Genomic DNA, 15889 nt, shown 5'->3' with positions numbered 1-15889 from the left:
GGCTATACTGGACCTAGTACTGGGGAATGAGCCCGGTCAGGTCTTCAAAGTTTTGGTAGGGGAACATGTGGCAAATAGTGACCACAATTCTGTTAGCTTTAGGATAGTGATGGAAAAGGATGAGTGGTGTCCCAAGGGTAAGGTGTTGGATTGGGGGAAGGCTAACTTTAGTGGGATTAGGCAGAAATTGGCAGCTGTTGATTGGGAGAGGCTGTTTGAGGGTAAATCCACATCTGGCATGTGGGAGTCTTTTAAGGAACAGTTGTTAGGGCTGCAGGACAGGCATGTGCCGGTAAAAAAGGATAGGAAGGGTAGGATTCGAGAACCGTGGATAACCAGAGAAATTGAGGGACTGGTCAAAAAGAAAAGAGAGGCATATGTTAGGTCCAGGCAGCTAAAAACGGAGGGAGCTCTGGAGGAGTACAAAGTAGGAAGGAACTCAAACGGGGAATTAGAAGGGCAAAAAGGGGTCACGAAATGTCCTTGGCAGACAGGATTAAGGAGAATCCCAAGGCATTTTATTCATACGTTAGGAACAAAAGGGTTGTCAGGGAAAAAATCGGACCTCTCAGGGACAAAAGTGGGGAATTATGCTTGGAGCCCAAAGAAGTAGGGGAGATCCTAAATGAATACTTTGCGTCGGTATTCACAAAGGAGAGGGATGTGTTGACTGGGAGTGTCTCGGAAGGGAGTGTTGAACCGTTGGAGAAAATCTCCATTACAAGGGAGGAAGTGTTAGGTTTGTTAGAGAATATAAAGACTGACAAATCCCCAGGGCCTGATGGAATCTATCCAAGGCTGCTCAGGGAGACAAGAGATGAAATCGCTGGGCCTCTGACGCAAATCTTTGTCTCGTCACTGGACGCAGGTGAGGTCCCAGAGGATTGGAGGATAGCTAATGTGGTCCTGTTATTTAAGAAGGGTAGGAAGGATAACCCGGGTAATTATAGGCTGGTGAGCTTGATGTCCGTGGTGGGGAAGTTGTTGGAGAAGATTCTTAGAGATAGGATGTATGCGCATTTAGAAAGGAATAAACTCATTAACGATAGTCAGCATGGTTTTGTGAGAGGGAGGTCATGCCTTACTAACCTGGTGGAGTTTTTTGAAGAAGTGACCAGAATGGTTGACGAGGGAAGGGCCGTGGATGTCGTCTATATGGACTTTAGTAAAGCGTTTGACAAAGTCCCTCATGGTCGGCTGGTGAAAAAGGTTGGATCTCATGGAATAAAGGGGGAGGTGGCTAGATGGGTGGAGAATTGGCTTGGTCACAGAAGACAGAGGGTGGTAGTGGAAGGGTCTTTTTCCGGCTGGAGGCCTGTGACTAGTGGTGTTCCTCAGGGCTCTGTATTGGGACCTCTGCTGTTTGTGATTTATATAAACGATCTGGAAGAAGGTGTAACTGGGGTGATCAGTAAGTTTGCAGACGACACAAAATTGGCAGGACTTGCAGATAGTGAGGAGCATTGTCAGAAGCTACAGAAGGATATAGATAGGCTGGAAATTTGGGCAAAGAAATGGCAGATGGAGTTCAATCCTGATAAATGCGAAGTGATGCATTTTAGTAGAAATAATGTAGGGAGGAGCTATACGATAAATGGCAGAACCATAAAGGGTGTAGATACGCAGAGGGACCTGGGTGTGCAAGTCCACAGATCCTTGAAGGTGACGTCACAGGTGGAAAAGGTGGTGAAGAAGGCATATGGCATGCTTGCCTTTATAGGACGGAGTATAAAAGTTGGGGTCTGATGTTGCAGATGTATAGAACATTGGTTCGGCCGCATTTGGAATACTGCGTCCAGTTCTAGTCGCCACACGACCAGAAGGACGTGGAGGCTTTGGAGAGAGTACAGAGGAGGTTTACCAGGATGTTGCCTGGTATGGAGGGGCTTAGTTATGAGGAGATATTGGGTAAACTGGGGTTGTTCTCTCTGGAAAGACTGAGGATGAGGGGAGACTTAATAGAGGTGTATAAAATTATGAAAGGCATAGATAGGGTGAACGGTGGGAAGCTTTTCCCCAGGTCGGTGGTGACGTTCACGAGGGGTCATAGGTTCAAGGTGACGGCGGGGAGGTTTAACACGGATATCAGAAGGACATATTTTACACAGAGGGTGGTGGGGGCCTGGAATGCGCTGCCGGGCAAGGTGGTGGAGGCGGACACACTGGGGACGTTTAAGACTTATCTAGACAGCCATATGAACGGAGTGGGAATGGAGGGATACAAAAGAATGGTCTCGTTTGGACCAGGGAGCGGCACGGGCTTGGAGGGCCGAAGGGCCTGTTCCTGTGCTGTATTGTTCTTTGTTCTTTGTTTATTTGGTCGCAAAAGCCACAAGCTTTCGGAGCGCTGCCCCTTCATCAGGTAAGTGGGAATTCTGCTCACAAACAGGGCATATAAAGACACAAACTTAATTTACAGAATAATGGTTGGAATGCGAGTCTTTACAGGTAATCAAGTCTGAAAGGTACAGACAATGTGAGTGGAGAGAGGGTTAAGCACAGGCTAAAGAGATGTGTTTTGTCTCCAGCCAGGACAGCTAGTGAGATTTTGCAAGCCTAGGCAAGTCGTGGGGGTTACAGATAGTGTGACATGAACCCAAGATCCCGGTTTAGGCCGTCCTCATGTGTGCGGAACTTGGCTATCAGTTTCTGCTCAGCGACTCTGCGCTGTCATGTGTCGTGAAGGCCGCCTTGGAGAACGCTTACCCGAAGATCAGAAGCCGAATGCCCGTGACCGCTGAAGTGCTCCCCCACAGGAAGAGAACAGTCTTGCCTGGTGATTGTCGAGCGGTGTTCATTCATCCGTTGTCGTAACGTCTGCATAGTTTCCCCAATGTACCATGCCTCGGGACATCCTTTCCTGCAGCGTATCAGGTGGACAACGTTGGCCGAGTTGCAAGAGTAGGTACCGTGTACCTGGTGGATGGTGTTCTCACGTGAGATGATGGCATTCCGAGCAGCACGCTCCGAAAGCTAGTGGCGTTTGCTATCAAATAAACTTGTTGGACTTTAAGCTGGTGTTGTTAGACTTCTTACTGTGTTTACCCCGGTCCAACGCCGGCATCTCCACATCATAATGTGGGAAACACAGCAGCCAACTTGTGCACAGCAAGATCCCACCCGTGCCAGGGTTCACGTCCGGCCTCAGATGACTGTGTGACTAGAACCGTAGAACCCCGACAGTCCAGAAGGAGGCCATTTGGCCCATCAGGCCCATCCAGACCCTATCACCGTCACCCCACCTGTTTATTCTAATCTCCCTGACACTAAGGGACAATTTAGCATAGCCAGTCAACCTTATCTACACATCTTTGGAGTCTGCACGTTCTCCCCGTGTCTGCGTGGGTTTCCTCCGGGTGCTCCGGTTTCCCCCCACAGACCAAAGATGTGCGGGTGAGATAGATTGGCCATGTTTAATTGACTCTTGGTGTTACAGGATTAGCAACGTAAATACCTGGGGTTACAGGGGATGGGACTGGGTGGGACTGTTGTCGGTGCAGGCTTGATGGGCTGAATGGCCTCCTTCTGCACTGTAGGGATTCTATGATTCTATTAATTCAATGATTTCACCAAGGCTTTGATTTTTTTCATTGTTTTATGTCCCACAACAAGATCTCTTCCAACAAATCCCAAGATAACCCACAATAAGAGGAAGACCAAAGTGATGATGACCAGAGAATCTATTTTTTGTGAAGCTGATTGAGAGATAGGTGTTGGCCAGGGCACCCGGGGGAGAACTCACCTGCTCTTCAGAAATCATGCCACATATGTCCACCTGAGAAGGCGGATAGGTCCTTGGTTTAATATCTCAACGGAATGACGGTACTTCCCTCACTGATACAGAGAAAAGCTTGGCATCTTTCACTAAAGGGAGAATTTCTGACAGTAATTCGGATTGTGCTTGGAGCTTATGAGTCTCAGTTCGGAGCGGGGAGAGGTTGGGAGAGGGAGTCCAATGCTTGCTTCTGAAAGCTGATGAGGAGCTGGGAGCTTCTTTCAATCAAAGCAGGGGAAATGGAGTAGGGCAGCAGAGTGGTTAGCACTGCAGCCTCACTGTGCCAGGGACCCGGGTTCGATTCCCGGCTCGGGGTCACTGTCTGTGCGGAGTCTGCACATTCTCCCCCGTGTCTGCGTGGGTTTCCTCCGGGTGCTCCGGTTTCCTCCCACAGTCCGAAAGATGTGCGGGTTAGGTGGTTTGGCCGTGCTAAATTGCCCCTTCATGTTAGGGGGACTAGCAGGGGTAAATACATGGGGTTATGGGGATAGGTCCGGGGTGGGATTGTGGTCGGTGCAGATGGGCCAAATGGCCTCCTTCTGCACTGTGGGATGCCATGGATTCCTTCGGGTGCTCCGATTTCCTCCCACAATCCGGAGGATGTGCCGGTTAGGTGCTAAGTTCTCCCTCAGTGTAACCCAAACAGGCGCCGGAGTGTGGCGACAAGGGGATTTTTCACAGTAACTTCATTGCGGTGTTCATGTTAGCCTACTTGTGTCATTGAGAAATAAACTTAAATGCTGAGAACTAGCACAGACATGAGGGACCAGATGGCCCCTTTTAGCTTTGCAATGATTGGAGTGCATTTCAATCTGGTTCGAAGGCCAACAGTCCATCTCCTTTTCACAATGTGGAAAGAAGCTGGACTCCAGAGTAAAGGAAGTTAAGATTGCGGGAATGTTTTATTTTCTAGTTTATTCAAGAAAGAAAAGATGCTACAATGTTCTAAACAATTCCGACAATCTGTTTTTTAAAAACCTAGGGTGTTAAAACATGTCCAGAAATTTGTCTTACAGGACTGTAAACATCTACATTTGTGAAAACAGCTCCATAAAAGAGTGAATGCTTTTTTAAACATTGGTCTGCCATGTCACTCCAAGAATGTTCAAGGTCTCAGGATATTTGAAATATCTACAACAAGATTAAGGAACTAAAGCGTTGGCCAGTGAAAGCAAAATACCAACATTTATTAAAATTCATTCGTGGGACATGGGTGTCGCTGGCTGGGCCAGCATTTATTGCCCATCTCTAGTTCCCCAAGGGCAGTTGAGAGTCAACCACATTGCTGTGGCTCTGGAGTCACATGTAGGCCAGACCGGGTAAGGACGGCAGATAGAACATAGAACATTACAGCGCAGTACAGGCCCTTCGGCCCTCGATGTTGCGCCGACCAGTGGTACCAATCTAAAGCCCCTCTAATCTACACTATTCCAATATCATCCATATGTTTATCCAATAACCACTTGAACGCTCTCAACGTTGACGAGTCCACCACTGCTGCAGGCAGGGCATTCCACGCCCTTACTACTCTCTGAGTAAAGAACCTACCTCTAACATCTGTCCTATATCTCTCACCCCTCAATTTAAAGCTGTGTCCCCTCGTGCTAGCCAACACCATCCGAGGAAAAAGGCTCTCACTATCCACCCTATCTAATCCTCTGATTATCTTGTATGCCTCTATTAAGTCACCTCTTAACCTTCTTCTCTCTAACGAAAACAACCTCAAGCCCCTCAGCCTTTCCTCATACGATTTTCCCACCATACCAGGCAACATCCTGGTAAATCTCCTCTGCACCCTTTCCAACACTTCCACATCTTTCCTATAATACGGCGACCAGAACTGTACGCAATACTCCAAGTGCGGCCGCACTAGAGTTTTGTACAGCTGCAACATGACCTCCTGGCTCCGAAACTCAATCCCTCTACCAATAAAAGCTAACACACCGTACGCCTTCTTAACAACCCTATCAACCTGGGTGCCAACTTTCAGGGATCTATGCACATGGACACCCAGATCCCTCTGTTCATCCACACTACCAAGTATCTTACCATTAGCCCAGTACTCTGTATTCCTGTTACTCCTTCCAAAGTGAATCACCTCACACTTTTCCGCATTAAACTCCATTTGCCACCTCTCAGCCCAGCTTCCCTAAAGGACATTAGTGAACCAGATAGTTTACGACAATCGACAATGGTTTCGTGGTCATCAGTAGATTCTTAATTCCAGATTTTAAAAAAAAATCAAATTCAAATTCCACCACGGCGGGATACGAACCCCAGAACATTAGCTGAGTTTCTGGATTAATCGTCTCGCGATAATACCACTGGGCCATCGCCTCCACACCAGATGGCAGAGCAGGCTCGAGGAGCTGAATGGCCTCCTCATTGTCCGTATGCTCATGTGACCAGGGGGGAAAAAAACAAGCATGGAAAATCAGTGGATCAATCAGAAAGAGGCAGGGGTGGGAAGGGGTTTGGAGCATTTGAGTATCAGAAGGCCACAAAAGGTGGAGGAGAATTTGGAGCATTAGCGTAGGTTTATCTGAGGAAGGATGTCCTTGCGATAGAGGGAGCGCAGCGAAGGTTTACCAGGCTGATTCCTGGGATGGCAGGTCTGTCACATGCGGAGAGACTAAGTCAGTTAGGATTCTATTCATTGGAGTTTAGAAGAGGGATCTCATCGAAACTTATAAAATTCGAACAGGGTTAGACAGGGTAGATTCAGAAAGAATGTTCCCGATGGTGGGAGAATCCAGAACTAGGGGGTCATAGTTTGAGGATAAGGGGTAAACCTTTTTAGAACTGAGGTGAGGAGGAAGTTCTTCACCCAGAGGGTGGTGAATGTGTGGAATTCACTCCCACAGAAAGTAGTTGAGGCCAAAACGTTGTGTGATTTCAAGAAGAAATTAGATATCGCTCTTGGGGCTAAAGGGATCGAGGGATATGGGGGGGATCAGGATTTGATGATCAGCCATGATCAGAATGAATGGCGGAGCAGGCTCAAGGGGCCGAATGGCCTCCTCCTGCTTCTAGTTTCTGTATAATTTGCTTCGCTGCTGATCTGGCTTCACTGGAAGAGCTTCGTTAATCTTGATAACTAATGACTAGGCAGGCTCAGATTTAGTGAGAAAAAGAGATTGCTAGTTTTAGGGCTAGTTTGCATTTCGGAAACTGAGGACCCATACCCCGGTACCGCCCGTTTAGAAACGGTAGGGCCCAGCCTGAACCGAACGAGGGGCAAATCCGAAACTAGGCGGCTGCTTTGAGTGGGGTTAAGCACTCGTGTCTACGACCATGTGTCTGTAGATGACCGTGTTCCCCTTGAAGCTGGCGGCCAGGACGAGCTGCATGCTGTCGATGTCGACCAAGCCAAAGGCCCGCGGAGCCTGCACGCTCCAGTCCTGGTAGCGCTCGAAGCTCAGCCTGACGGGGTCCCACAGGTAGACGTGGGAGAAGGAGAAGTCATTCCCGAGCACCACGTACTGCCACCGGGCCACCCGGAAGGGCTGGACGATCATGGTGCCCCTGGAGGGCAGAGCCTGCACCTCGGTGAAGCGCTGGTTCTCCCACCGCAGCACCTTGGAGTCTCCGATGAAGCGGGACAGGCAGAGGTAGACGGCCTTCTTGATCCTGAAGTGCTTCACGGCGTGAACGTCCAGCATGTTGGGGATCTCGGTCAGATAGGTGAACTGTCTCTGGGCTTTGTTCCACTGGTAGATGACCGGCGTTTGGGTGCTGCTCGAGAGTATCAGTTTGGGCTTGTTGTCCACCTCCATGTACTCTGCATCCGTGTCCCTGTGCCAGGGGTGCAGCGAGTGGTGGGAGTAGAACCCCCCTTTGCTCCACTTGTAAATGGTGGTGGCCCCGGCCTTTGAGCTGTCCGCGATGACAAAGTACCGCTCCCCGTCGATGGCGAATGCCTCGATGTCGTTGGGCTTGCGGATCTTGGTGGCGTCGACGTCCTGGATCTTGACGAAGGCGCCCCCGTAGCTGTCCCAGCGGTAGATGTGGGAGCCTCGGAATAACTGCGCCACCACAACGTACAGCTGCCCCTCGATCACCAGCGGTTTGCAGTACACGGCAGAGTGAGCTGAGGGGTGGGGGGGGGGGGACACAAAACACAGTTTATTTTAGAGAGGAACGTTGGTACAAAAAAGCTCTCCGAGCGGAATTATCCCGTCCCGCCTGCCACGGGAATCGTCGCGGGCGGGACACGGACCAAACAAAGGTCCGTTGACCTCGGGTGGTTGTCTCCGGCCTTGGGGCGAGTGCGGCTGGAAAATCCCACCCTAGGTGTCCACTGGCTCCTCCGTGACTCCTCCCCACTCATATTTCTTTGATTTTGATTTGATTTGATTGATTATTGTCACATGCTTTGGGATGCAGTGAAAAGTCTTGTTTCTTGCGCGCTGTCCAGTCAAAGCATACCGTTCATAGAGTACAAAAACAGAAAAATGCTGGAAAATCTCAGCAGGTCTGACAGCATCTATGGAGAGAGAACAGAGCCAATGTTTTGAGTCTGGATGACCCTTCGTCAGAGCTCTGTGGAGAGAGAATAGAGCCAATGTTTCGAGTCTGGATGACTCGATGACTCTGACGAAGGGTCATCCAGACTCAAAACGTTGGCTCCATTCTCTCTTCACAGATGCTGTCAGACCTGCTGAGATTTTCCAGCATTTTTCTGTTTTTGTTTCAGATTCCAGCATCCGCAGCATTTTACGTTTACCGTTCAGAGAGGACAGAGGGGAGAAGGAAAGGAGAGGGTGCAGAATGTAGTGTTACAGTCACAGCTAGGGTGCAGAGAAAGATCAACTTAGTGCGAGGTAGGTCCATTCAAAAGTCTGACGGCAGCAGGGAAGAAGCTGTTCCTGAGTCGGTTGGCACGTGACCTCAGACTTTTGTATCTTTTTCCCGAGGGAAGAAGGTGGAAGAGAGAGTGTTTGGGGTGCGTGGGGGTCCTTGATTATGCTGGCTCCTTTGCCGAGGCAGCGGGAAGTGTAGACAGAGTCAATGGATGGGAGGCTGGTTTGCGTGATGGATTGGGCTACGTTCGCGACCCTTTGTACTCCCGTCCGTGCTCATCCTTTCATCCTGCGAGCCTCGGCAGAGAGCTTGGGCAGGCAATTTGAATACGGAGGACATCACAGATGAGACAGAAACTGTCTTGACCAAGTATTTGGAGATCCAAAATTTAAATTGGGAATCGTAAGTGAGCAGGTCGGAGCTGAATGTGGGGATCAGTGGTGGGGAGAGGGGTGAGGAAATGCATAGAGCTCAGAAGAGTACAGAAGTGGGGGAAACGGGGGTCGTGGAGGGGGAGGTGTTTGTAAGGCTGCAGAGTGTGAGAGAGATTGGATAATCCTTCCATAACTCAGTCTCTATTCAGTGAGACTTAATAACTGAGATCCCGTCCATCATCCCGGGGATAGCAGACCAGTCAGCTTTCCCACCCCAGTGGATCCACTTTGGTGGCAATAAGAGGAAGGCAGGTTATTACTTGAATGGGTGTGAATTGAGAGAGGCGGATACTCAGTGAGACCTTGGTGTCCTCGTGCATCAGTCGCTGAAAGTAAGCGCGCAGGTACAGCAGGCAGTAAAGAAGGCAAATGGTATGTTGGCCTTCATAGCGAGAGGATTTGAGTATTGGAATAGGGATGTTTTGCTGCAATTGTATAGGGTGTTGGTGAGGCCACACCTGGAATATTGTCCATGGGATGGAATATTTAAGTTCTAAAGAGAGGTTGGATAGGCTTGGGTTGTTTCCTCTGCTTTCTCCACATCATGACTACCATCGACACCGCAAACTGCCGGCTCCAAGTGGAGAGGATCTCCAAGAAGATAACAGAATTCCCACTCACCTGAAGAAGGGGCTTGGAGCTCCGAAAGCTTGTGTGGCTTTTGCTACCAAATAAACCTGTTGGACCTTAACCTGGTGTTGTTAAACTTCTTACTTGTTTTCTCTGGAGCAGAGAAGACTGAGGGGTGACCTGATTGAGGTGTACAAGATTATGAGGGGCATGGACAGGGTGGATAGGGAGCAGCTGTTCCCCTTAGTTGAAGGGTCAGTTACGAGGGGGACACAAGTTAAAAGTGAGGGGTGGGAGGTTTAGGGGGGATGTGAGGAAATTTTTTTTTACCCAGAGGGTGGTGACGATCTGGAATGCGCTGCCTGGGAGGGTGGAGGAGGCGGGATGCCTCACATTCTTTGGATGAGTACTTGGCACATCATAACATTCAAGGCTACAGGCCAAGTGCTGGCAAGTGGGATTAGGTGGGCAGGACAGACCCAATGGGCCAAAGGGCCTCTTCGACACTGTAATATTCTGTGATTCTGTGTGCGGTTTTGGTATCCTTATCTGAGGAAGGATGTCCTTGCTATAGAGGGAGTGCAGTGAAGGTTTACCAGGCTGATTCCTGGGATGGCAGGTCTGTCATATGAGGAGGGACTAAGTGGGTTAGGATAATATTCACTGGAGTTTGGCAGAGTGAGAGGGGATCTCATGGAACTTATAAAATTCTAGAAAGAATGGTCCCGATGGTGGGGGAGTCCAGAACTAGGGGGTCATAGTTTGAGGATAAGGGGTAAACCTTTTAGAACTGAGGTGAGGAGAAATTTCTTCACTCAGAGGGTGGTGAATGTGTGGAATTCACTCCCACAGAAAGTAACTGAGGTCAAAACGTTGTGTGATTTGAGGAAGAAATTAGATATAGCTCTTGGGGCTAAAGGGATCGAGGGATATGGGGAGGAAGGGGGGATCAGGATATTGGATTTGATGATCAGCCATGATCAAAATGAATGGCGGAGCAGACTCGAAGGGCTGAATGGCCTCCTCCTGCTTCTAGTTTCTATGTTTCTAACTTTAGCTGTCTCAGGAAGATTCTTAAGGCTTACCAGAGATATTCTCTGACTTCCTGAAGACCATTTCAACGTGATCCCACATGAAGAAAGCACAGTTTCCATTGTTTGCTTGGGCAAATGTTACATACAGGTCGTCAGCATACAAGAAGGACTCAACTGAGATAGCCTGGAATGGGAGGCTCTGATATGTCGTGAATTCTAAAGGATAAATCAAGAATAAAGTGTAAATTTATTACTGCGCAGTGTCGTATTTTACCTGTGTGGTAAACCACTGCTAGCTTATTACCTGTGTATGTGACATGCCTGGACACATCCCTGCCGGCCCTACCCGAGACTCCTCCCCCCCCCCCGGTCCAGGTATAAAGGCGACAGCTCCCCACCCCCCCCGCCTCAGTCTGGACCAGTTCATCGGCATGGGTGTGCTCCAAGTCTTTTGCTAATAAAAGCCTATTTGTTCTTGCATACAAACTAGTCTTTGCTCGATTGATGGTACGTCAACCAGCATGTCATGACACTGGGGCTCAGCATAAAATGGCTGCACAATATGCTGAGATTCAAAAACAATATGTACATTATCTCCAAGTCATGCTTCCTAACCTCAATTGTAAACCTCCCTCTACACAGTCCCCATCAAACACTCCCAGGACAGGTAAAACACAGGGTTAGATACAGAGTAAAGCTCCCTCTATACTGTCCCCATCAAACACTCCCAGGACAGGTACAGCATGGGGTTAGATACAGAGTAAAGCTCCATCTACACTGCCCCAATCAAACACTCCCAGGACGGGTACAGCACGGGGTTAGATACAGAGTAAAGCTCCATCTACACTGCCCCAATCAAACACTCCCAGGACAGGTACAGCACAGGGTTAGATACAGAATAAAACTCCCTCTACACTGCCCCAATCAAACGCTCCCAGGACAGGTACAGCGTGGGGTCAGATACGGAGTAAAGCTCCCTCTACACTGCCCCAATCAAACACTCCCAGGACAGGTACAGCACGGGGTTAGATACAGAGTAAAGCTCCCTCTACACTGTCCCCCATCAAACACTCCCAGGACAGGTACAGCACGGGGTTAGATACAGAGTAAAGTTCCCTCTACACAGTCCCCATCAAACACTCCCAGGACAGGTACAGCACGGGGTTAGATACCGAGTAAAGCTCCCTCTACACTGTCCCGATCAAACTCCCAGGGCAATACAGTACAGGGTTAAATAGAGAGTAAACCTCCCTCTACAATATCCCCATCAAACACTCCCAGGACAGCACGGGGTTAGGTACAGAGTAAAGCTCCCTCGACACTACCCCCCATCAAACACTCCCAGGACGGGTACAGCACGGGGTTAGATACAGAGTAAAGCTTCCTCTACACTATCCCCATCAAACACTCCCAGGACAGGTACAGCACGGGGTTAGATACAGAGTAAAGCTCCCTCTACACTGTCCCCATCAAACACTCCCAGGACAGGTACAGCACTGGGTTAGATACAGAGTAAAGCTCCCTCTACACAGTCCCCATCAAACACTCCCAGGACAGGTACAGCACGGGGTTAGATACAGAGTAAAGCTCCCTCTACACAGTCCCCATCAAACACTCCCAGGACAGGTACAGCACGGGGTTAGATACAGAGTAAAGCTCCCTCTACACAGTCCCCATCAAACACTCCCAGGACAGGTACAGCACGGGGTTAGATACAGAGTAAAGCTCCCTCTACACTGCCCCATCAAACACTCCCAGGACAGGTACAGCACGGGGTTAGATACAGAGTAAAGCTCCCTCTACACTATCCCCTTCAAACACCCCCAGGACAGGTACAGCACGGGGTTAGATACAGAGTAAAGCTCCCTCTGCACTGTCCCCATCAAACACTCCCAGGACAGGTACAGCATGGGGTTAGATACAGAGTAAAGCTCCCTCTACACTATCCCCTTCAAACACCCCCAGGACAGATACAGCACGGGGTTAGATACAGAGTAAAGCTCCCTCTACACTGTCCCCATCAAACACCCCCAGGACAGATACAGCACAGGGTTAGAATTTATTGAATGGCTGCAGCAGTGTCGAAGGAATTAACAAGTTTCTCAAATACCAGACTGGCGCTGAGGAGAGGGGACAGCACATCAACCTGAGATGTGTCTACATATTTGGGAAAGTTTATGTGCCAACCTGTTCTGACGCATTCAAAGTCCTTGAGTGGTAGCTGGTTTATCTTGATGTTGTGGTATTTAGTTGGGCTGGCGCAGTACACAGGAGGGACTGTGGTGTTTGTCGTCTGTAGCCATTCTGTCAGCCACTTCACTTGGCAGTCACAATGAAAAGCGTTCCCCCGGAGATCCCTGCAAAGGATTCAGAGCTACAAGTTGTGTCATGCAGTATACAATTCCATTTAAGTACAGGTTCTGTGCAGTGAGAGAATGAGCAACTTGTGTTAAAGTAGCGGGAGAGCATTTCATACAATCATAGCATCCCTGCAGTGCAGAAGGAGGCCATTCAGTCCATTGAGAATGTACTGACAACAATCCCACCCAGGCCCTATCCCCGTAACCCCGTGTATTTACCCGGCTAATCCCCCTGACACTAAGGAGCAATTTAGCATGGCCAACCCACCTAACCTGCACATCTTGGGACACTAAGGGACAATTTAGCATGGCCAATCCACCCAACCTGCACATCTTTGGATACTAAGGGGCAATTTAGCATGGCCAATCCTCCTCACCTACACACCTTTGGATACTAAGGGGCAATTTAGCACGGCCAATCCATTTAACCGACACATCTTTGGACACCAAGGGGCAATTTAGCATGGTCAATCCATCTAACCCACACATCTTTGGACACTAAGGGGCAATTTAGCATGGCCAATCCCCCTAACCTACACATCTTTGGACACTAAGGGACAATTTAGCACGGCCAATCCCCCTAACCTGCACATCTTTGGACTGTGGGAGGAAACCGGAGCAACCGGAGGAAACCCACGCAGACACGGGGAGAACGTGCAAACTCCGCACAGGCAGTGACCCAAGCCGGGAATCAAGCCCGAGTCCCTGGCGCTGTGAGGCAGCAGTGCTAACCACTGTGCCCACCGCGCCACCAAGGTGGCGGTGTGCTTAACTAGTGAATCGTTCTAATGCCTCCAAGATAGCTAGGGAAGGGAACTAGACAGGCCACACAAAGAGAGAGTGAAACCTGAGCTATCAGTCCAAACCAACAGTGTTTTTTTTCATTCATTCGTGGGAAATGGGCGTCGCCGGCTGGGACAACATTTATTGCCCATCCCTAGCTGCCCTTGAACTGAGTGGCTCGCTAGGCCATTTCAGAGGGCAGTTGAGAGTCAACCACATTGCTGTGACTCTGGAGTCACATGTAGGCCAGACCGGGTAAGGACGGCAGATTTCCTTCCCTAAAGGACATTAGTGAACTAGATGGGTTTTTCCAACAATGGTTTCATGGTCATCAGTAGATTCTTAATTCCAGATATTTTTTTATTGAATTCAAATTCCACCATCTGCCGTGGCGGGATTCGAACCCGGGTCCCCAGAACATTAGCTGAGTTTCTGGATTAATACCACTAGGCCATCGCCTCCCAATTTTCATTTTTGAGTGGAAGGGGCTCAGAAATGTATTGTGGAAACTCATGGAATTGGAACTTGCCGAATTCCTTTTTGGAATGGAGAAGCATTTGCAGGAGTTTTCCCGAAACTTGACCATGAGGTTTTTCTTTTGTTCTGTTGATCTTTATCTCCTCTGCTGGGACTTGTTCACTGCTGTGAGCGGGCAAACCTGCGTACAAGGTTTCAGTGCCTACTGAGTGGGGTGCACACGGATAAATCAATAAATCTGTGGGCGGTGCCCAGATAATGCCCGTGAGTGACCATTGGGCGGCACGGTGACACAGTGGGTTAGCACTGCTGCCTCACAGCGCCAGGGACTCAGGTTCGATTCCCGGCTTGAGTCACTGTCTGTGCGGGGTCTGCACATTCTCCCCGTGTCTGCGTGGGTTTCCTCCGGGTGCTCCGGTTTCCTCCCACAGTCTGAAAGACGTGCTGGTTAGGTGCTAAATTCTCCCTCAGTGTAACCCGAACGGGAGTGCGGCGACTTGGGGATTTTCACAGTCACTTCATTAGACCATGAGACTATAAGACATAGGAGCAGAATTAGGCCACTCGGCCCATCGAGTCTGCTCCGCCATTCAATCATGGCTGGTATCTTTCTCAAGTCCATTCTCCTGCCTTTTCCCCATAACCCCTGATCCCCTTATTAATCAAGAATCTATCTATCTCTGTCTTAAAGACACTCAATGACCCGGCCTCCACAGCCTTCTGCGGCAAAGTGTTCCACAGATTCACCACTCTCTGGCTGAAGAAATTCCTCCTCATCTCTGTTTTAAAGGATCGTCTCTTCATCCTGAGGTTGTGTTCCCTCTGGTTCTAGTTTTTCCGACTTGTGGAACCATCCTCTCCACGTCCACTCTATCCGGGCCTCGCAGTATCCTGTAAGTTTCAATAAGATCCCCCCCCCCCTCATCCTTCTAAACTCCAACGAGGACAGACCCAGAGTCCTCAACCGTTCCTCATACGACAAGCAGTGTTAATGTAAGCCTACATGTGACACTAATAAATAAACTTTTAAAACTTTAATTTCTGCTGCAGGGTAATCACAGTATGACTGACACAGTGACTTTAATTGGAAGTTTATCGCTGACTCCCCCATCATTGAAAAGTTTTTGAGGTGGAATTTTGCTCTGAAATATTAGCGTTTGAACATGGCAAGATTACATCCTGAGTTTTCATCCCACAGCTAGAATTCTCCCGTCCCACCTGCCACGGGAATCGGAGCGGGCGAGGGACGGAGCATGAGAAGGTCCGTTGACCTCTGGCGGGGCTTTATGGTTTCGGGACGAGCAAGGCCATAAAATCCCGTCCCACGTCTCTATTTTGTCAATGCAACACAGCTCCCGCCTTGAAACTGTGCCCTGTTACGATGCAGAGTTTGATCCCATTTTGAGAAGCCACGCCGAATCCCCCAAAGAGGACTACCTCGCTTTGTAATCTGTTAAAAATGTTTGGGAAGATGTTAACTGTTCTTCATTAACATTTAGAGGCTTATTAACAGACACTGACTTTCAGTGAACAATTAACAAGTTATTTAACCAACCGGGAACTTTAACTAAACAAGTAACATGTCGATTAAAGTAAGATACAACTGGAATGCTGTTCAAATAAATACAAGGCCCATTCATTACCCAAAACAGA

At 49.1% G+C, this 15889-nt stretch overlaps 1 protein-coding gene across 1 annotated transcript in view; it reads right to left on the bottom strand.

Annotated features, from left to right (window-relative positions):
• Positions 1-7047: 7047 nt before the first annotated feature.
• The window catches only part of lgi3 (leucine-rich repeat LGI family, member 3), a 28220-nt gene continuing 19378 nt past the window's right edge, over positions 7048-15889 (bottom strand). The window contains exons 6-8 of the mRNA XM_078238485.1: positions 12804-12973; positions 10668-10832; positions 7048-7865 (exon numbers count right to left, since the gene is read on the bottom strand). Coding sequence (XP_078094611.1) covers positions 7048-7865; positions 10668-10832; positions 12804-12973 — 1153 coding nt within the window. The remainder of the gene's footprint in view (positions 7866-10667; positions 10833-12803; positions 12974-15889) is intronic.

This window comes from Mustelus asterias, chromosome 22 (assembly GCF_964213995.1).
Source record: "Mustelus asterias chromosome 22, sMusAst1.hap1.1, whole genome shotgun sequence".
In the NCBI taxonomy this organism is placed as follows: Eukaryota; Metazoa; Chordata; class Chondrichthyes; order Carcharhiniformes; family Triakidae; genus Mustelus; species Mustelus asterias.
The sequence above is the reverse complement of the archived record's forward strand: the minus strand, read 5'-3'. Positions and strand labels throughout refer to the sequence as shown.